This window comes from Bemisia tabaci, chromosome 1, assembly GCF_918797505.1.
Source record: "Bemisia tabaci chromosome 1, PGI_BMITA_v3".
In the NCBI taxonomy this organism is placed as follows: domain Eukaryota; kingdom Metazoa; phylum Arthropoda; class Insecta; order Hemiptera; family Aleyrodidae; genus Bemisia; species Bemisia tabaci.
Window position 1 is genome coordinate 35,384,394 of NC_092793.1, and position 23,366 is coordinate 35,407,759.

Here is a 23,366-nt window from a genome sequence, read left to right on the forward strand (position 1 = left end):
TGAAAGATCTCAAAAAGATCTATCTGCTGATACCAGAAAAATTGAAAACAAGTTAAATTTAATGCAAATTTTTAGCAATTTTTCGATTTTTTAGGAGACAAAATTTTCAATTTTGTCGTGTTTCGGCACCGCGCAATGACTCTACTAAAACAAAAACCAGTTTTTTAGATTCTACACTCAATTTCCTATAAGATGCAAAAAACCGCATCTTGGGGAAACGTTTAGATCGCGAGCTACGGCTCGTCAAAGTTAGCCCCGCGCTGAGCGCGCGCCCCCTGCGCTGTTCGCATATCCTCCACGCGTCTGCCACCGATCCTGTTGCCCCTCCTCCCCCATCCTAAATGCAAATTAACATTCTACTACCCAGCTTTCGTATATATCTGCGTTATAGGTACGTGAAAATTTCAGCAAGTTCGTGATTTCCAGTGGAATTGATGCTTTATATCTCTCTCCCCCCCCCCCCCCCCACCGGCCACTGTGCTCCAAATATTGTGCGAAAAAGAATTATAAACATTTTCTTGTTACATGTTTTTGCTGATGTAGCACCCTGTGACTACGAAATCGAATTGAGGTAATTTTTTATCCCACCTCCCAACATCCTTGTGTAACTGCTTTCAATTCACTTAAAAAATACTTTTTTTATACCTATTCTGTTCATTTTAGCGTGTAATCTAGAAAACAAATACCTCCAGTTAGACACAAGAAAAAACTATTACAACATGTAGGCAGGGGCAAACTTCAGTGCCAGTGGCCGGTGGGGGGGGGGGGGGGGGGGGGAGCGAAATAAAGTATCAATTCCACTGGAAATCACGAACTTGCTGAAATTTTCACGTACCTATAACGCAGATATATACGAAAGCTGGGTAGTAGAATGTTAATTTGCATTTAGGATGGGGAAGGAGGGGCAACAGGATCGGTGGCAGACGCGTGGAGGATATGCGAACAGCGCAGGGGGCGCGCGCTCAGCGCGGGGCTAACTTTGACGAGCCATAGCTCGCGATCTAAACGTTTCCCCAAGATGCGGTTTTTTGCATCTTATAGGAAATTGAGTGTAGAATCTAAAAAACTGGTTTTTGTTTTAGTAGAGTCATTGCGCGGTGCCGAAACACGACAAAATTGAAAATTTTGTCTCCTAAAAAATCGAAAAATTGCTAAAAATTTGCATTAAATTTAACTTGTTTTTAATTTTTCTGGTATCAGCAGATAGATCTTTTTGAGATCTTTCATTTAAAAAAAAGTTCAACTCAATCCGATTTTTCGCTCAAAAGTTATAGGCAGTTGAAGGTTTTGTCTTTGACCCCCCGCCCCCCCTTTCTGGGGGGGCCTAAGTCAAAATGACCGCCATATTTGAACGTCTCGCATGCTACTGTATCACTCCTGAAAAGATGGATCATATTTGATAGGGGGCCAAATCTAATGGGGGATGGAAAAACCTCTTTTTAAGAAACCAATGAAGAAGTGTATCGGGATAAAAGTGGGCGTAATCATATAAGTGTGTAATATTAGTTAGGATCTAAAATGAATTGAACTTTTAAATTAAATCTGTTCATTATTCACAAATAAATACATTAGCTGGAGGTTGGTATAATCGACGACGTTTCGTTCCCGAAACTCGGACGGACCTGAACAGAATGAACCAATGGCATTGAACCACCACTGGTTTTTTCTCTAAAATCAAATATTATAGCTAAAATTTTGAACGATGTAAGCAGATGCTGGATTATCCGTGCAATAAATCCCTATTTTACGTGGCGAAATGAAATCCTTATATCTTCAAGAAGTGCCCTTTATATAGGCTCCATTACAATCTACGGCCGTGTAAGCGAGAAATCTGTTGTCAAAGATGGTCATGACGGGTAGGTTTCAGTCGGTTTAGTCGTATTTTCCGTAATTTCTCTTTTAGAATACTAGGAATGTTAAAAAACTGTAAAAATCCGTGGACACGGTACCATGGCGATTCTTTAGGTACCCACTTTTATGGGTCTAAGGTTTACCGTTATCGCGGAGTTTGAGTGACTTTCTCAGGACCCTGGACTCTTGAAATTCAAATTTCCCGGCAAAGTAAAAAGTAAAATTTTCCTCGTTTTGGGTCATTAAGTGCTTATAACTTTTTGAAAACTCAATGGATCTTAATGAAACTCTTCCACTTTGTAGTCCTAATTGAGATGCGTCCGTTGACACCACGATCGTAGGAATCCGTGCCGTCGTTTGGGCTGCAGTCGAGTGGCAATCGAATCAATTTTCAGATTAAGGGAGTTGCCTGTGACTAAGAGTGTCGGCCACCCGTTTGTTATCGGGACTTTAGTAGGACGTAATTTTCCTCGACCGGGGGTGGCTACCGCCACTCTTGATCCATCACCCAGAACTCGCCTTATAATCCTGCAGCTCCCTAGCAAAGCTGCTTTCTGCAATTGTTGATACAGCTTCTCTCTAAGGTTGATCTTCCTAAGACTATCAAACAACTGCACAGGAATCTCCCCCGTTGCTCCAATAATAATTGGCACAATTATTATTTTGTCTAATTTCCAGAGGCACTTAATTTCGTCTGCCAAAGGCATGTACTTGCTTATCTTCTCAGCGTGAGCGCTTTGGATATTAACTGCCAACGGCACAGCGACGTCGATTATAAAGGCAATTTTGGTATCCTTCAACGTGAGCACCATGTCTGGGATGTTATTAGGAATGGTTCTACATATGGGTGCGAATCTTCCTGTTCCAGTATAGGCGGCATACGTCATTTTCTTTCACCTGGGGAGGTTCGAACTCATAGTAAGGTTTCATGTCCGTTTCGTTGAGGTGTTCTTTAGCTAGTTCTTGATAAATTATCTTTGCCACAGAATTATGCCGCTTAAGGTATTGCTTTGGTGCCAAGTTGGAACATCCAGCTAATAAATGGTCGAGGGTTTCCTCTTTCGCTCCGCAGATACGACACATGACGTTGTCGACCCGTACTTTCATTATCCGTTTTTGATATGAGTTTGTCGGAACTACTCAGTGGCGTGCGGTCCGGATAAGCAAGGCAAGCACTGCTTGCCCAAAGATTTCAAACGATAGAAGAAAATTACACCTATTTCATGTTGAACATTTTAGCAAATGTAATTTATAAAAGGTGTTCAGTAAGTAAATTGCATTAAAAACAGAAAAAGAGAGAGACAGAAATACGTGTAGAGCCACAGCAGTGGGAAAGCGGCAGGGCGGATGGAGGTGGCGTAGCGCGCTGCGCGGCCCGAACACGGGCCAACCCATGCGCTGGAGAATCGCTTGCGATCAGCTGAGCGGAGAGCCACTGCTCGGCGGCGGAATCAAGGCGGGCGGGTAGAGCGGTACGTTCCGAGTCCGAGCCCTTCGCTGCGCGATCGCAGCTCGCTTCTCTTGGCCATCTCTTGGCCCGTCACCGCAGCGCGTTGCTTCTGCCTCCGATGCGCTATCTTGTTCCCTCTTTCCGTCGCGGTTTTAATTGCTCCTCCGGAGCAAATGCCCTTAAATTCTATAAAATTTCGCTCTCTTGGATCTAATTGCTGATGAATTAGACAATTCTGAATCATGTTTTAAATGCAGAAAGCTAATTTTTGGGGAAATTTAAGTAACTCAAAAAATTCTTGAAGCAAAATTAGGAGTTAAGAGCATGGAGCCGTCCTCCAATGATCAAAAACATTCGAAACAAGTTGAGTAAACGAAATCATAAGTAAGAGAGAAAGAAATAAAGCCACAGTTTTTCAAGACGTTCCATCAGATTTCATCCGAAAAACAGAGCATATAGAGTAAAATTTTAAGAATTTTCTAGGGAGGCTAAGGGGAGGAGGAAGGGAAAGAGACTACGTTAACCCCCCCCCCCCCCCCTGGATGGCGAACGCTACAGCTTGCCCTGTCACTGAACCCACCGCACGCCACTGGAACTACTTGATCGTGAATGGCAGCTATGAACCCTTCTGTTTCAACGAATAAACCTACCGAGTGCAACCATGATTGCGAAGCTTTAGTATCTATTTCTGCGTCTTCATGGAGTCTTTTAATGTACCGTCCATGAAGCGGCTTAGCCTTCCACTGCCCGATTGTTTGTTCTGTGGTTGGGAGCGTTTCTACTGGGTTGAAGGTATGATCATTCAAATTCAGAGGCGTGATGTTTTTATCTGCACGTGCGATGGCCTGATGCAACTTGCTTTCTTTGGCTTTGTTCAGAAAGTACTTCCTTAGATTTTGAACTTGCTGATGGTGTCTGCGCATCGCACTTGGGATCCCTCTGCCCCCTTCCGCTCTCAGCAAGTGGAACCTTTCAACACAGCTTCTGGGGTGATGGGCACGATACTTCCGGAATTCCCTCCGCGTTGCAATGTCCAGGGCGTTGAGCTCAGTTTTGAACCAATTGAGAATGCCAAATGTGTAGGTCAGCAGTGAGGTAGCATACGTATTGATCGCGAGCGCTGTATTACGTGCGGACGATTCAGATTTTAGTTTTTTGTTATTATTATTATTTTTTATCATCATCACCATCATCACCATCATCATCATCATCAGAGGGCGTTGAGGCATATCGCGTCGGATCTAAAATTTACAGCGCAATCATTGGCTTTAATACATATGGTTTTATGGATCAACCTAGGCTAGGCTAGTTTTTCAATCGCTGATTAAAGACTCGCACCATTGGTGAACTAACGGTGGCTTAAAGCCTGCTGTAGAAAGAGCTCCACGTGCGTATAATTTGAGCTTAGACTATAATTTTCCCGCTTCAAATCCAAATTGAAAGGTTAGGTTTCGCAACATATGGTCGACCATAAACCAACAATATTTGGGCCCTGCAGAAGCGTGACGCGATGTGCGGAAAGGAGGAATATACTTGTAAACATCGACCCAGGTTCGATCCCGGACCACTGATACGCGAAGAGTTCCAAGTAGAGGCAAGGCCGTACGATGCGGGTCATGAGAACACGACTGGAAAAGATAAGCAGCATAGCAAGCGAAATGCGGTGATGCGAGGCCTGCTCCAAAACTGGCTTTCAAAGCCGTTGTCGCACTCACGTTCTGCTCGACAGTTAAGAGGAAAATGCAAATAGACAGTCACAATCTTGTCGCCTCGTCGCCCCACTGCAGACTGTGAAGCCAGAGCGCATGCGGACTCGCGTTGTAATTTGTAAGTTGTAGTCGGAATGTAAGTGTGACAGTGGCTTTTGCCATAATGAGAGAAGGAGAAAGGAAGAGGAGGATTGATCGCGGGCTCTTCGAAAGCGCCTCTCTCTATCACGCCGTTTGATCCGGCGATTAAATTGTTTCTTCAGATTGCTCGCCTAGCCTTCGAGAGGATACTTAAAACCTGACACACAAGATTATTAAAAAGTCAAAACAGTCTTCCATATGCTACTGCGACACGAGATATTTCCGAGTCGTGTAATTCTCTCCTATCCTTAACTTTTGAATAACTTTCTATTCAAAAATGAACTCCTGAATTGCCCGTGGCAGCTAGGATTTTTAGAATTTAGTTGTGCTGTAAAAGCAGACGGTTCAACTTCGTTTAAAAAAATCGACGCGCCACGCAATGCGTCGATTACTGGGGGACTAAAGCGATATCTCCGTTAAAAATTGTTGAAATTTCATAATTTGGTGAGTTGCTGTTCTAGGTACGTACTATCTTGCGACAAACAGAAATTTATGAGGAGAACACTTTGAGGGGGGTTTAGGGCCCCGTTTTGAGGGGAAATCGGATAAAACCCTTTCAGCTTGATATCTCCCCGAAAAAATAGGATATCAAGCTCGCACAAAAAAAAAAAAAAAAAAAAAAAAAAAAAAAAAAAATTAACAAGTGCTTATTTTCAAAACGCATCAATTTCCCGAGGAAGAAAATAGTTCAACGTTGCTGCGTTGCCATTTTTCGTTATTTTCCATAACGGGTTTTTAAACCTTAAAGAACATACAGTAACTTTTTTTTTAAATAAAAGCTAATATAATTATTTTAATTTTATTTCTCATTACTTCTACGTTTTACTTCCTGGCGGCTCCATTTCTACTAGTGAGCACTATTTATTTTTGGTTTTTCCAATTTTTAGGGTGATTTCACGCTAACAGGAATAGCTAAAATATGAAACACCGTAAAAATAAAAGTACACCAATTTTGAACAAATTTCATGACTTCATTTTAAAGGTATTGAACTTCCTTGTTCCAGCTTTGGCACGATTTATTTTGATTCAGTACAAAGTTATAGCGATTGACAGACAAACCATTAAATTACAGGTATCAGCTCCTCCCGCGAGACTGCTGGAGGACGGAGGTCCACGCAAACATGGCGGCACTGCCAAATTGTGTCTGTTACGTTACCGACACATGAAAATGTGAAATAAAAGATGATACAAAAGATGAAACTTGGCAATTCTTGAGTTATGAGGTAGAATTAATGCTGCCTTAAAAGTTTTCCAAACTTTGGAGACTTCCCTTTAGTTTAATAATATTACATTGAAGATTGTATGTAGTGAGGAATTAGTGCTACAGACCTAAAAATCACTGGTTTTCATAAAAATTAAAGTTTTTATTGTAGATAAAGCCCACTTATTAGTAATGGTTTGATCAAGGCGACTCCAGCGAACAATTTGATGACAGTTTTGAAACACCTGACTCCATCTGGCCGGATAAACGCAGTACTCAATACAACTGCAAAAATAAGTTGCCAAATGTGGCGACATTCTTTTTCATGACTTTCCTCGCTTAAAAATAAACATTTCAGTTTGACATGGTAATTTTCTTCAACATTAGATTCTCCTTTCGGCAAATATTGCTAAAGAATCCATGATCAGTACTAATTTACTATCGCAAATTGCTCTTTTGCTTCAAAATCGGGGTTGGCGACGCGTAATCGACCGGACATTTTCAGCTTTTAAAGTCGCATATTACTCTATACAGGGCAGGGCAAAAGTCTGGAGACGGCTGGATATTTTTTGAACGGCTGGAGCTAGAGAAACGAGAATTTTGGTAAGTTCCTAGACCAAAAGAAACTATCTTTCGAGGGGGTCAACATTTTGGGAGGACCAAGGGGGACTCCCCCAGGCCCCCTAACTTTTTTTTCAGATGGCAACCCCCACCTAGTGACACGTCATTCAAAAGGGCATAAAAAAAGAAAACTTTTGGCGCAAACCGGAAGTCTCTACCTATCATGGAAACAAAATGACAACCTAAAACCGGTTGAAAATCGGTATTCCGATTTGTATCAAAGATTCGCCTTGGAATTTGGTATCCGGGGGTTTTGTTGGTCGGGAAAAACGAATTTCGCATTAAATTTTCAAAATATTTGCTTCATGTCAAAATGGCGGCCTAAAACCGGTCGAAGCCCGGTTTTCCGGTTTGTAATTGAAAATTGAAAAATGTGGAAGAGGGGCAAAAGCAAGTTGAACCTTTCAATCGTGGACATTTTGGGAATCAAACGACCATGTCCGTTTTTCTCGAACTAAGAAACGGCCCTGATTTCATTTTTTAGCGACTCCATTGATTAACAGCCGAAAAACCGGGTTTCGACCGGTTTTAGGCCGCCATTTTGACATGAAGCAAAGATTTTGAAGATATAATGCCAAATTCGTTTTTCCCGACCCAAAAAACCCCCGGATAACGAAGTCCAAGGCGAATCTTGGATACAAGTCGGAATACCGATTTTCGACCGGTTTTAGACTGCCATTTTGTTTCCATGATAGGTAGAGATTTCCAGTTTGCGCCAAAAGTTATCTTTCTTTATGCCCTTCCGAATGACGTGTCACAAGATGGGGGTTGTCATTAGAAAAAAAAGTTAGGGGGCTGGGGGAGTCCCCCTTGGTCCCCCAAAATTTTGACCACCCCACCCTGTATAAAGCTGCCTCACCGGCTCACTCTGCCCTCCTTTATACTACTAGAGAAAAATTGGCCGAAGCGAGTTCCTTTAAACTTGGTAAATGCTTAGCAATTGTTGTGAGGAGTTGATCAAAATTATTCCGATTCCAATCCGCTGCCTAGGACGCCTGCAGGAGAGAAAAGTTATTTCTCCCTATAGTATAGCATTGGAGATACGCGGTTGTTTATGCACACCGCGCCGAACAGGTTCAATCCTGTTGCGTGACGTCACAGCCTTGTAGACGAAATTTAAGGTTTTAGAAGGTATTTATCTACGGATTTTCGTGAAACTGAGTATCCGAGGGTATTTTTCAACAGGAAATTCGAATTTTTGGTAGGATTTTCAAAATTTCAAAATCCAAGATGGCGGCCATGGCCTAAAATGCTCAGTCGGCTCCGGTTCGATCGATTTTCGTGAAACTCGATAACCGGGGGTATCGTTCGGCGGGAAACTCGAATTTTCGGTCAGATTTTCAAAATTTTGAAATCTAAGATGGCGGCCGTGGCCTAAAAAGCTATCTTGGCTCATGATCCATCAATTTTGGTGAAATTCGGTATCATGGGTTACATTTCAACGGGAAACTCGAATGTTTGGTCAGATTTTCAAAATTCAAAAATCCAAGATGGTTTACGTGGTCTAAAATGATATATTGCTTCCTGATATCCATCGATTTTTGTAAAGTTAGGTATTCGGGGGAGTATTACGACGGGAAACTCGAATTTTCGGTGCGATTTTCAAAATTCAAAAATTCAAGATGGCGAACGTGGTCTGAATTGCTATCTCGGCTTCCGATCAATCGATTTATGTGAAATTTGGTTATAGGGGGTGTATTTCGACGGGAAACTCGAATATTTGGTCGGATTTTCAACATTTCAAAATCCAAGATGGCGGCCCCGCATAAAAAAGCCGCCCGGCTCCTGCAACATCAATTTCTGAAACTTTGTGAAAAAGAAGATTAAAACAAAGTTGTTGTCTTCTCATCAATGTAATAAACTATGCGGGGCGGTGGCGATTCGCGGAGCGAGTCGCAAGTTCATCGCGAAGCGAAGAACAGGGGTCCAGGGGTACTCCCCGGCTAGACGTGTCAGCTCGCTTTGCTAATCACGACTAGTTAATCATACAGGGTGCGGCAAAAGTTCCGGGACGGCTGTTTATTTTTTAAACGGCTACACGTAGAAAAACGAATTTTGGGGGATGTTCTTGGGTCAAAGTAAGCTACTTTTTGGCACTCCCCAAAATTTGTTTGGGGGCCCCCCTAGAGGAGGGCGGGGGGCAACTTTTTTTTTTCAAATGGGAACCCCCCCTTTGTGATACCTCATTCGAAAGATAATAAAAAAAGAAAATTTTTGGCGCAAACCGCAGGTCAAAATGTTCATTTTTGACAAAATGGCGGCGGTCAAAGTTCAAAATGGCGGAAAGGACTAAAGGCGGTTTTTGGCTAGTTAAAAAGGAATCTTTCATTAGATTCTTGATATATCAAATAATTTCATGCAAATCCATCGGTAAAGAGCCGTAAAACTGATTTCCCGCAATTTTTCCGCCGCCATTTTGGAATTTGTCAAAATTTCAGATATCCAATGAAAGATTCGTTCTTCTCGTGCCGAAATACCCCCAGATTCCAAGTTTCATGCAAATCCAACGATATGCAACCTAAATATCCACTTCCCGCTCGAGGCCGCCATTTTGACCGCCGCCATTTTGAAAAGGACTGACTTTTCTGGAAAACCAATACCAGAATCGTTTTTCTCATCTCGAAAAACCCTAGGATTCCAAGTTTCACATCAATCCGTCAATAAACAACGGAGATGCCAAAGGACTACGTGCAAAACGGGCCATTTGGGGCTCTGGGCGGATACCTTTGAGACTTGCCCTATTCACTCACCTAACAATGCCCCATCTTTTCCCAAAGTTCCAAGCCCCCCAAAAATTTTGGGGAGACGCGGCGGGGGGTCAAAGTTAAAAACCGGCAAAATTTTCGCGAATTTATTACTCGAATACCAAGAAGTTTTGGAAAACGCGGTTTAAACGAGCGTGTTCAGCGTGACGAGAGCTTTCAGAAAATGTATAACATCATAGGGTTTTGTCAACTTCAGCTCGAGTTATCGCCTCCGAAGCGCCGGAACGCTCAAAAAAGACCCCTTATTTTTTCACGTTTGGGCCGATTTAAAAAAAAGCCATTTTTTTATTTTGATGAAAAACTGATATGTTGTTCCTGACTCTCTGTAGCCCCTCTGGCTCTTTACCGCATGCTGGGGAAATGCTTTGGTCGAGAGTTATAAGAGCGGAAAGCAGCGAAGGTCGGGAAAATCGGCTATTTTCAACTGCGCGCGGCGACGGATCAGGAGACATGCGGCAACAATGCGAGGTCGGCAGAGGAGTGCGATTCGCCGAACTGAGTGGGAGGGGACGTTTTCCCTCCGATCAACGCCGCGCGCGCAGTTGAAAATAGCCGATTTTCCCGACCTTCGCTGCTTTCCGCTCTTATAACTCTCGACCAAAGCATTTCCCCAGCATGCGGTAAAGAGCCAGAGGGGCTACAGAGAGTCAGGAACAACATATCAGTTTTTCATCAAAATAAAAAAATGGCTTTTATTTAAATCGGCCCAAACGTGAAAAAATAAGGGGTCTTTTTTGAGCGTTCCGGCGCTTCGGAGGCGATAACTCGAGCTGAAGTTGACAAAACCCTATGATGTTATACATTTTCTGAAAGCTCTCGTCACGCTGAACACGCTCGTTTAAACCGCGTTTTCCAAAACTTCTTGGTATTCGAGTAATAAATTCGCGAAAATTTTGCCGGTTTTTAACTTTGACCCCCCGCCGCGTCTCCCCAAAATTTTTGGGGGGCTTGGAACTTTGGGAAAAGATGGGGCATTGTTAGGTGAGTGAATAGGGCAAGTCTCAAAGGTATCCGCCCAGAGCCCCAAATGGCCCGTTTTGCACGTAGTCCTTTGGCATCTCCGTTGTTTATTGACGGATTGATGTGAAACTTGGAATCCTAGGGTTTTTCGAGATGAGAAAAACGATTCTGGTATTGGTTTTCCAGAAAAGTCAGTCCTTTTCAAAATGGCGGCGGTCAAAATGGCGGCCTCGAGCGGGAAGTGGATATTTAGGTTGCATATCGTTGGATTTGCATGAAACTTGGTATCTGGGGGTATTTCGGCACGAGAAGAACGAATCTTTCATTGGATATCTGAAATTTTGACAAATTCCAAAATAGCGGCGGAAAAATTGCGGGAAATCAGTTTTACGGCTCTTTACCGATGGATTTGCATGAAATTATTTGATATATCAAGAATCTAATGAAAGATTCCTTTTTAACTAGCCAAAAACCGCCTTTAGTCCTTTCCGCCATTTTGAACTTTGACCGGCCGCCATTTTGTCAAAAATGAACATTTTGACCTGCGGTTTGCGCCAAAAATTTTCTTTTTTTATTATCTTTCGAATGAGGTATCACAAAGGGGGGGTTCCCATTTGAAAAAAAAAAGTTGCCCCCCGCCCTCCTCTAGGGGGGCCCCCAAACAAATTTTGGGGAGTGCCAAAAAGTAGCTTACTTTGACCCAAGAACATCCCCCAAAATTCGTTTTTCTACGAGTAGCCGTTTAAAAAATAAACAGCCGTCCCGGGACTTTTGCCGCACCCTGTATAAAGCTACTGTACCGAGATTTCAACAATACTTTACAATAAAACTGTCCGAGCGATTTCCTTCAAACTTGGCAAAAATGAAGCTAAGAACAACTTCTACATGCCTGAAAAATCAAATTTCGAAAAAAATGCCGCTGAAGCCAAAAAAAAAGAAAAGTTGTTTCTCCCTAAACTAATGCTTTGGGGATACGCGGTTGTTTACGCGAACCGCGCTGAACAAGTTCAATCCTGTCGCGTGACGTCACAGCATTATACATGAAATTTCAGGTTTTAGGGGGTATTTATCGACGGATTTGCGTGAAACTTACCCATTTTTCCCCCTTTTTTTTGTACGTGCCGGCCGGCGTATTCCTTCCTTTTCTTCGAATTTTTTTTTCAATTGTAGGACGGTTTTTTGTTTTTTATCTCTTTAAAGAAAAAAAATTCATTATAGTTTTCATAAGGACTTCTTTGACATCTAGGTAACCAAGGACATTTACTAAGGGCCAAGTAATGATCAGTGTCTCCTCAGCGATGAGTCGGAAGGTCTTGAAAGAGTTATTGATCACAGATGGGCATATTTCAGAGAAGTTGGACCGATTTGAAATCATACTCCTTTAAACCGATGGATCAAAACAAGTTCAGGTCATCAAACCTTATAGGTATGTTATTTTTTTTTGTGAAAAACTTTGGGGTGTATAGTACTTATATTGCATGGGCATGAAAGAAAAAATTGGGCCGTTTTGATATAATTTCCTTTTAAATGATGAATCCAAACGGTACTGCCATCATATTTTTTGGGTGCCTGAATTTATATATATATATTGGAATTTTTTTTATTTCGGTTCTTTTTCGGTAATTACTGGAATTTTTTGGATTGGGCCAAAATTTTGTACCAAATTTTTTTTTGGAAGAATATGAAAGTCAACAGCCATCGCTCAACGGCTGAAATTTCGCAAATTCGAATTATCTTCATCCACATTTGTATTAAATCTATTCGAATGATTCAGACAAATCCGCCATTATCCGATGGTCGCAGAGAATCGTTGCTGAATTTTGCGCGTGGCGCGCAAAAATTCAGGCATCAGGCCGATGACTTCCACATTCAAGCCACGTTTGATTCCGGCATAATTTATTAGATAATCACTAGCGACTCTTACATGCTTCGCACATAACAGTTTATGCAGACTGAATGACAAGAGAAAAAATACGGTAATTTCCGGATTCAGCTGCCAAAATTACACAGGAGCCATTTTTCGCATCCATATTCAAGATTCCTCACTGTTCCTAACATCAAGTTTTTTTGGACAAGGGCTTCTTTCCGCCCTTAAAACGCCATGTAAAACTCATCTGATTGTTATGTGTCAGAGAGGAGATGAAAATTTTATTTCTCAGATAATAAGTGGAGTTATTCCCACTCAATTCTTGCCGCTGCAGCCGAGAATGATCCTCGTTCTCTTCCAAAACCTTAGGAAAAATCAATATCCCAAGAAGAGGGGATTTTTTTGAGCTGAAAAATCTCATTTTTCAAAAATTTGGTAGATTTTAGATGAAAAATAAGATCATTTTCGGAATCAGAGGCAAAACTTGAATGGGAATCAGCCACTAGTTACCTGAAAAAAAATGTTTTCCTTTCCTTTCTGGCGCAAAACAATCGGATGAGTTATACATGGTGTTACATGGGCGAATAGGAGCACTGGTCCGGAAAGACCTTGATGTTAGGAGCAGAAAAAAAACTTTAATAGGTATGCAATACTAAATTCCCTACCTATTGGATTTTAGCTGCTGAATCCGAACACTGATTTAGCTTTTTTCCATCATGCACAGATTGGCTGGAACATTGATATTTCTTTGGAAAAGCTAGATTTGTAGGGAAAATTCCGATTTTTGAGAGGTACATTAACCTAACACCTATCCCAGAAAAACGAACATGATGTTCGATATCAGCGCTAAAACTCTATCCAAGGTGAGTTGGAAGAGATTCAGGTAAATCTAAAAAATTAAAATTTGTCGACCATTGTTCCCAGTAAGTGTTTATCTCATTAATCAATATTTTAAATTCGCCTTATAGCTTATTGAAGCTACCAGATCTGCCAGAACCTCATTTTGAACTGGCAGCAAAGGCGGTACGACTTGCGACGCCACTCGATGGCCTACATTCTCAGCACTGCCACTTCGGCACCCTGTTTGTCCATACCTGTAGTAGAGTGCAGGTACCTTGATCATAGACCATGACATTCTGGCCACAACTAGTTTTGGCACCAATGGAGGATAAATATGCACTGTTGTCCTACCTGTTTTGTTGTTCGCGGAAGTGTTTCAATATTGCTTCCATTGGCGAAGGGGGCTTTATCTTGGCCCTTGTTATTGGATGTGATGACTTCTGCTGCCGGCATCGTGAGAGAACTGACAGTAACTACTTTGCAGGTCAGAGGAAAACAGGATTCACTGGAGTCACATGTGACGTTACATTACTCATACGAGTAGAATTGAGGACTAATAAGCAAGTTATTCGGAGCAACCACGACCATAGTATTGATAATGAGAAATATCATGGAACTCCGCTCGCAATAGTCAATTAACATGACACTATCGGATAAGAAAGAAGAAAAAGCTGAAGAAAACGGCGGCTGCTTGACGAGCGTAATAAAATCTAGCTACATTCTACATTGGTCGGATGGAAGCACGGTGCAGGGAATAAGAAATGACTTCCCAATCGCAGGGATAAATGATAAAACCTAAAGTCACATAAAGAAAGAAAAGTTTCATTCTTCATCAGAGAACCAACGCGGACACAAGACACAACCAGAACCACAACTATGATCACAGACCGCGACTGCAAAACCTAAAGGGTCCTCGCAGGGCTATAGAGGCTAGAAAAATAAAATTTCCTCACAAGAAAAGCGTACAGGAAACTCAGGAAAGTAATGCATAGAGAAAAAAGGAGGTGTTTCCAAGGCGGATAAAGAATGGTGGTCGCATCTCAAGAGACCCTCCCCCTCCACTGGCCTTCTAGCGACAGGTGGAAGCTTCTACTTTCGGGGTTTCAACAATTCCTTATGGACAATTATTAGGGAGCAACAGTCATCACCCTATTTTCGGCTGTTGACTTACCTACATGGTCGATGATGAGCTTCGGGTGACGTCATGAGCCAAACAAGTTTCCTAAACTTCGGCCATTTTCGGCTTGTTTCACTTGTTTGCGAAACGAAACTGCCAACACGTTGTTTAACATCAACCATGTAGGTAAGTCATCAGTAGAATGCTGAAGTCCCGAAAGTAAAAGCTTCCACCAAGACCAAGATACTAGTGGAGGGTCTTTTGTCTCTGATCTCTAGAGTACCTGTATAGCGAGAGTACGGACAGATGTGAAACTCCGAAAATCCATCAGGCCTTCACCGATGCCTCCGTGAATGAAGTTAGGGCCCAGAAATGCAGCCAACCATGAATTTCGAATGTCCAGAGCGATTTTTAAATACAATTGTTACGAACCGCCGTTTATAAAGCATTATTGGCTTACTTTTAGCATAAATTTACTTATTTTTGCAAAAGAACGCTCATTTATGTACATGTCTTGGCCATCTTGGTAGAATTGAACTCTGTAGGCTGGCAGTGAAATTTTGTGTGTTAAGGCCTTTATAGACGATCAAATTCCGAACCAATTCCGATCAAAGTAGACATGCTGATGACTGGTGGTCACCATCTACCATCAAATTTTGACGGGCCGCACTTTTTTGATCAAAGTGAGATCAGACAGGAGTGCCATCATTCATCATTTCCTGCCACAGGAAACGTTTCTGTCAAGTTTTCATTTTAAAATTAAGCAAATTTATGAATTTCAGACTGATGACTCCCGACACTTTGATGCTACTTGATCGGAATTGGTTCGGGAATTTGATCGTCTATAGAGGCCTTAGCCTTATAGACGATCAAATTCGAACCAATTCGATCAAAGTAGACATGCTGATGACTGGTGGTCACCATCTACCATCAAATTTTGACGGGCCGCACTTTTTTGATCAAAGTGAGATCAGACAGGAGTGCCATCATTCATCATTTCCTGCCACAGGAAACGTTTCTGTCAAGTTTTCATTTTAAAATTAAGCAAATTTATGAATTTCAGACTGATGACTCCCGACACTTTGATGCTACTTTGATCGGAATTGGTTCGGGAATTTGATCGTCTATCGAGGCCTTAATATTCGCCGGGCCGACGATTATTAAGGCTCACCGATGGTATTCTGAATCAACGATCACCATTCTACTCTAACCATTCTCTGCCATCCTCTGGAGGATTGCTCTGTGTTTGGTTTTCTCCCGGTCGTGTAGTGTGGTTAGTGGAGTTTTTTTATTCGTTTTCGCATGCGTTTCGCAATTTTCAGTCATTAAAATGTCTTTCATCGATAGTAGAGTCCCTTTATACTGAGAGTAAAGACAATTCGGCTCATGGATGTCACAAACGGGAATAAAGATTACAGAAATTGAACGTTTTTCGTAATCTTTGATCGGCCCATTCTCGAATTCCTTTCTTCGTTCCTTCCCTCATTCCGTTTGTTCAGAGTTACTAAAGAAATTTCATCGAATGAAATTTCATGAAATTTCACAAGAAATTTCATGAAATTTCTTTTTTCCCAATGAAATTTCTTTCGACCGACAAAATGTCAAAAATGCTTATTTTTTCCAACAGATTTTGTTTTTATTTTCAAAGAGAATAATATTCGTCAATTAGACCAGTTGGAGCACGGTCTTCTCTCAGCTCTTCTCTTCTGGTCTTCTCTTACTCTTTCTCTTCTGGCAGTTCTGGCTCATCATGGGGAGGGGGACCGGGGACCCTAACCTCAAATTTCAAACTGTTACTTTCTGAAAAAATCAGAGACAAATGAAAAAATCATTTAAATTGTTTCAAAGATAGTTCAAGATCCCTCCCTTTTGTACCAAAAAAGAACGATATACTATTAGGGGGTACTAGGATTCTTTATAGTCAAGAAATTTGTTTTGCTCCAAATATGAAAGCTAACGTCTTACTTTATCCGTAAAATTTATTTTGGTGTTCAACCGGTACGGCTGTGTGTTCAACCAAAATTTAAGATAAAAAATTCAAAATTATGTTTTTGCTGTTTTACTCAACTTTCTGGGCATTTCTAAAGTTCCCTTTCACAGTTTACCACGTGCCTATAAATGAACTTAAGGAGATTCATAAGTTTCAAGGGTTTGATCCTGAATTCTGCGTGTTAAATGAAATTTCACGAAATTTCATGAAATTTCATGAAATTTCATTATGAAATTTCTTTTTATAATCTTTCATGAAATTTCTTAACTCTGCGTTTGTTCCTTGCCGAACCCGTAATTCCCCGGTCCATTCCAGATTATAATCTTTGCAATCGGTGAAACTGTAATCTTTATTCCCGTTTGTGACACTGTGAAGGCCTAAAATACGGGAACCAATCAGAAATGGATTCAAATTGTCTTGACTCTCAGTATAAAGGGACTCTAATCGATAGGAACAAGAACGTGAAGAGAACGGTCCTACTTAAAATTAAAATTATGCCCAAGCCGGGTAAATCATGCTGGGAGTTGCTAGCAGGTAGGGCTGGTGTGCACGATGACAAATCCACGAGGGTAGTGGTTCAGCCCAAAAAAGTTATTTCTGAACCTATGAACAATAATTCACCTACCCAAAATAATCATAATATGTTCGGTTGGAATTTCTTTCATGGTTGGAAATAACAAAAAACAATCAACACATAACCTTCAATATTCACGTGCACTTCCAGAATTTTAAAAAACCAAACAAGTTAAGTCACTGTTGTCAGGGTTGTATAAATATGTTCACTAACCCGTTTGAACTCTTATGAAAAATTTGTATTGGGCCTCTAGCTCGGCAACAATGCTAGGCCCTGCCGATTCAATCGTGTAATAGAGTCCCTTTATACCCAGAGTAACGACAACTCGATTATCAGCTGACTGGCAGCCGACCTTGGCTGGCCATGGAGGCCGAAATTAGTGCACTCAAACGAACGATATTGGGGGATAAGGATCAGAAATCCTGCGATGTCTGTCACACAGAAACAACAACATCAACAAATTGATCAATTAAAAAGAAAATGAGATTGGTTTGTGAATAATTTCTTAATCTATTTTCATTTTGGACCGATGGCAATAACAATTTACTCTTGATAAACCACAATTAGGTAATATTTTCATTATTCTTGTTCACATACGAGGTACCGCCATCTTGGTGCACTAGTTTCGGCCTCCATGAGCGAGAACCAATCAGAATTGGATTTTTTTTTAGGCCACTTTCAGCCCAATCCTGGCCCAACCAAAAGTGAGTTGTCGTAACTCTGGGTATAAAGGGACTCTATCGTGTAACTGCTGTTTAAAGTGACTTTGAAGGTCACCGCTCAACAACGCATCGGTGACTCCCACATTAAGCCAATATTAAGGTCCACTTTCACCGTGTATGTGGGGCTTCTCGCTATAAAGGTGCTCCAAAGTATCGTCACTCTTCTCATACTGATGCAGAAGGAAGGAGATTCTTCGGTGAGTGCTCTGTGATCCAAGATTTTCAATTTGAGATAAGAATAAGGTTTTTATTGAGGCGTGTAACAATTTTTGGTCGTTGAACCACTTGTCATAATTGAGCTTTGGCGTTAGAGATGCATCAACTGTGGAAAGTGGCTCTGCCTGTGCAAAAATATCTTGTGACAGCAGTGAATGTTAGTAAATGCACTTTACAGATAGACTGAGAGCTCCAGATTCCAATCTACCTGTATTATTAAATTCAGAAGGATTTTTGAATTGAGTTCATATCGAATCTCAGTGGGAGAATAATATACAGTGTAAGCGAAAGAATATCAATGGTAAGGTTGGGTTGGTGTCTTAGGTTAGTGAAATGCAATGGCAGGTTCTGAAATCTTGTTTTTCAGTTGCTCTTTACATGAGTCACCTTTGAAAATCAAGTTTAAGAAAAACACACATAGGTAGGCAAACAGTGGTAGGTCGCTTGCCTATTTTCTTCCTGTCTTGCTCATGGACTCGGAGAGCAGTCGGAAAGAGGGGTGAGAAACAGGATTTCAGCGCGTGTCTCTGGGAATGTGGAAATTCAAAATTTGTGAAGCGTCACCAGTTTGTTGAGATTGTCACCGTTCCTTGCCTCAAGAGGATTTAGACGCTTCTGCTTCAGCGATACATTGTTGACCTATCAATATCTGCTTATTTTGATCATATCTTGAAGGAGGAATTCCCATAAGTATATCCCGATTCTTTATTTGTTTCACTACAATAATGGCAGACATACAATCTTTACAACAGCATGGAGTGAAGGTGCGGTGCTTTGCTTGCGGATTAGCACTCCTACACTTTCAATGCCTATATCTACCTATTGTAAGATCATTAGAAGCTCAATAAACAAAATGATGAATTTCTGCGCCTGCCACAATTATTTTTAACATCACTAAAATTACCTATGGCAACTTTTCTGAACTCAGAATGTAAGCTCGAGCATGATTTGGAGGGTTGTTGAGATTAGGTATTCATTCAATTTTAAAGATGAACGTAAAATGATTAAACATCTACTGTCATTTTTCCAACTGTTGCTCAGAAAGTCAGTAAAGGCTTTTCTAGTGAAGATGAAGCCTCCGCTTATATATTGTGGAAAAATTGAACATACACAGGATAAAAGAGTAATACCTAATAATTTATTGAATCAATTCATAGTGGAAAAATGAAGTATAGCTTGTGAAAATGGCGCCAACATGAAATTCAAGTTCAATCGAAAATATGCGCATAAACAGCGCCAAAATCGGAAAGTTTGATTTCCCGCGAAAGTCGGGTTACAGCGCCCGCATAAACCCGACGGAGGAAACTTGCATTACAAACTCGGGTTTCGTGAAACCCCGGTTTCGAGCCTCGCATAAACGTAGCTAATGGTGGTCGCATTTCGTACCTAGAGTACCTTTATAGACAGAGTATGGCCATTTCTGTTCCGGTTTTTCATTGGTCGCGAGCGAATAGGCTGACACGATGCTCTTAGGGCCGTAAATAAACAAACAAGATGGCCGTTATCAGCAAGCAAGATTGAGGTTATGCACATCTTACATCCTCCTGTGATGAAGGTGAAAGGCAATTTAACAATGTTTTCATGTGTTTTTCGTGTGCTATTCGTAGATAGGCTCGTTTAAATTGTTACTGCCGCATAATTGAAATTTTTGTCAAATTTAGCTTCTCATCGATGTTACGGTGAGCCGCCATCTTGTTTGTTTATTTACGGCCCTAAGAGCATCATGAAGCCTAAAAACTCGTTGACCAATCAAAAAGCGGAACAGTTTTCCTGTAGTTAAAGATACGAATGGCCATACTCTGTCTATAAAGGTACTCTATTCGTACCCTCTGGACGTCACACGGTATCGGGTAGAGTACCTGTATAGGGAGAGTAGCGACCATAGAGTACAATAGAGTCGCAAAGTACTGGAGCGCCGATGAAGCCAATCCATTAACAGGCGTTTCCGAGCCGCGTGTGCTCCGAAAAGTGTGAACCAAGCCAAGTGTGAACCCAACGGCATTTTATAACACGGCGGCTTATGGAGAGATCAAGAACTGCTTGTGTTTTTTCGACATTTTATAATTCAATCAGCATTAATTTTTGCAAATTTTGCTATTAAAAGGTAGTCAAAGCCACAATGAATCTATTGATGTATATTACTCCCGGATAATATTCATATTAATTGAGATTTAATTTCTGACTTATACAAAGTGTGAACCAACCGGCATTTCTTATCACGGCGGCTTACGGGAAAAGCAACGACTGTCTGTGTTTTTTCGACATTTTTTTATTCAATCGATATTAATTTGTGCAAATTTTGCTATAATTAGATAGTCAAAGCTAGAGTCCCTTTATACCCAGAGTTAAGACAACTCGATTATCAGCTGACTCGCAGCCGGCCTTGGCTGGCCATGGAGGCCGAAACGAGTGCACCCAAACGAACGATATTGAGGGATAAGGATCAGGAATCCTGCGATGTCTGTCACACAAAAACAACAACATCAACAAATTGATCAATTAAAAAGAAATGAGATTGGTTTGTGAATAATTTCTTAATCTATTTTCATTTTGGACCGATGGAAATAACAATTTACTCTTGATAAACCACAATTAGGTAATGTTTTCATTATTCTTGTTCACATTCGAGGTACCGCCATCTTGGTGCACTCGTTTCGGCCTCCATGAGCGAGAACCAATCAGAATTGGATTTTTTTTTAGGCCACTTTCAGGCCAACCAAAAGTGAGTTGTCTTAACTCTGGGTATAAAGGGACTCTAGTCAAAGCCATAATGAATCCATTGATGTATATTAGAGTACCTGTATAGCGAGAGTATGGACAGATCGCTTCATGGAGGGCTTAGGGCCCAAAAGTGCAGCCACCCTTCTAACCAACTTCTAACGCACAAAATTTCACTGCCAGTCTGCAGATTCCAATTCTAACCATGATGGCAAAGAATGTACAGAAATGAGCGTTCTTCCGCGACATTAGCTATGTTTATGCGAGCCTCTTAACCTAACTTCAATCGAAACCTGAGTTTGAAACCAAGGTTCAAATCACGGCATAAACGATACGGAACTAACGAAATGTAGGTTTCCGAAATTTGTGTTTGAAACCTTATTTTACACTAAAGACTAGGTTTTCGCACTCCGCATAAACGAACCGGAGGTTGAAATTAGTTGAAATTCGACTTCAAATGCGATTTTCAGGTGCGCGATCGGCATCGGCAATTTGGCGGATTTATTATCATACCGTTCGTAAACAACTGGTGCTTATCCCACGATTTAGCTTTAATTTTGCCATTATTCAACATTTTTTACAATCATAATTTTACTATAATTGTTGCTTAAGCACTTTTACGTGATTCCTTCAGTTATATGTGGCTTACTTATCCTTATTTAGCTAAACGTAGGACGTTATTTTCTAGTGAAGGTGTTTAGTGTCAGATGGAATCCAGGCTTATTACTGCTTTTTCAGATTATTCTTGCAACTCTAATCAACATTTTATGACTACAGAAGCAAAGCAAGCAAAGAGCTTTACAGGTTACAATTGAGTAATCGCCTTACCCACCAGTTCATCATCTGCGGAGAACTTTTTTACTGCATCCGCACGATTTGCCTAGGATTTCAAGATAAGGCACCCTGCTTCCCTTTAAGTAGTGCACCGAATTTTTTCATTTCAATCTACCGATTAAATCTAAAATCTGATCCAATCAGAGCTGCATAGCTCTTGAATTTGTGTGTTATCCGTGTACGTATTTCCTGATTGTCCTACTGGAAGTGTGACTCCAGCCACAACCGTGACCTGCTGACTTATTTCTTTGATCCAATCTCTAGTAAATGATGACTCAAATTCTGAAGCCATCATTTATTGAAACTAGTTCAAAGTTATTGCTCCAAAGTATCGTCACTCTTCTCATACTGATGCAGAAGGAAGGAGATTCTTCGGTGAGTGCTCTGTGATCCAAGATTTTCAATTTGAGATAAGAATAAGGTTATTAGTAGCTACGTTTATGCGAGGCTCGAAACCGGGGTTTCATGAAACCCGAGTTTGTAATGCAAGTTTCCTCCGTCGGGTTTATGCGGGCGCTGTAACCCGACTTTCGCGGGAAATCAAACTTTCCGATTTTGGCGCTGTTTATGCGCATATTTTCGATTGAACTTGAATTTCATGTTGGCGCCATTTTCACAAGCTATACTTCATTTTTCCACTATGAATTGATTCAATAAATTATTAGGTATTACTCTTTTAACCTGTGTATGTTCAATTTTTCCACAATATATAAGCGGAGGCTTCATCTTCACTAGAAAAGCCTTTACTGACTTTCTGAGCAACAGTTGGAAAAATGACAGTAGATGTTTAATCATTTCACGTTCATCTTTAAAATTGAATGAATACCTAATCTCAACAACCCTCCAAATCATGCTCGAGCTTATATTCTGAGTTCAGAAAAGTTGCCATAGGTAATTTTTAGTCATGTTAAAAATAATTATGGCAGGCGCAGAAATTCATCATGTTGTTGATTGAGCTTCTAATGATCTTACAATAGGTACTTAGATATAGGCATTGAAAGTGTAGGAGTGCTAATCCAGTAAAGCACCGCACTTTCACTCCATGCTGTCGTAAAGATTGTGTGTCTGCCATTATTGTAGTGAAACAAATAAAGAATCGGGATATACTTATGGGAATTCCTCCTTCAAGATATGATCAAAATAAGCAGATATTGATAGGTCAACAATGTATCGCTGAAGCAGAAGCGTCTAAATCCTCTTGAGGCAACGGACGGTGACAATCTCAACAAACTGGTGACGCTTCACAAATTTTGAATTTCCACATTCCCAGAGACACGCGCTGAAATCCTGTTTCTCACCCCTCTTTCCGACTGCTCTCCGAGTCCATGAGCAAGACAGGAAGAAAATAGGCAAGCTACCTACCACTGTTTGCCTACCTATGTGTGTTTTTCTTAAACTTGATTTTCAAAGGTGACTCATGTAAAGAGCAACTGACAAACAAGATTTCAGAACCTGCCATTGCATTTCACTAATCTAAGACACAAACCCAACCTTACCATTGATATTCTTTCGCTTAGACTGTATATTATTCTCCCACTGAGATTCGATATGAACTCAATTCAAAAATCCTTCTGAATTTAATTATTCAGGTAGATTGGAATCTGGAGCTCTCAGTCTATCTGTAAAGCGCATTTACTAACATTCACTGCTGTCACAAGATATTTTTGCACAGGCAGAGCCACTTTCCACAGTTGATGCATCTCTAACGCCAAAGCTCAATTATGACAAGTGGTTCAACGACCAAAAATTGTTACACGCCTCAATAAAAACCTTATTCTTATCTCAAATTG

The 23,366-nt window shown here is 40.9% G+C and overlaps 1 protein-coding gene across 11 annotated transcripts in view; it reads right to left on the reverse strand.

The window, feature by feature from the left end:
- Window positions 1–14,474, reverse strand: part of LOC109042363 (uncharacterized) — a 270,886-nt gene extending 256,412 nt beyond the window's left edge. For 6 of the 11 annotated variants that reach the window (XM_072300324.1, XM_072300329.1, XM_072300321.1 and 3 more), the window contains exon 1: window positions 13,757–14,473. In XM_072300324.1, coding sequence (XP_072156425.1) covers window positions 13,757–13,858 — 102 coding nt within the window. In that variant the 5' untranslated portion in view covers window positions 13,859–14,473. Of the gene's footprint in view, window positions 1–13,756 lie in introns of all 11 variants that reach the window. The other 5 variants (XM_072300357.1, XM_072300361.1, XM_072300337.1 and 2 more) reach the window with 2 other exon arrangements.
- Between the last annotated feature and the right edge of the window lie 8,892 nt (window positions 14,475–23,366).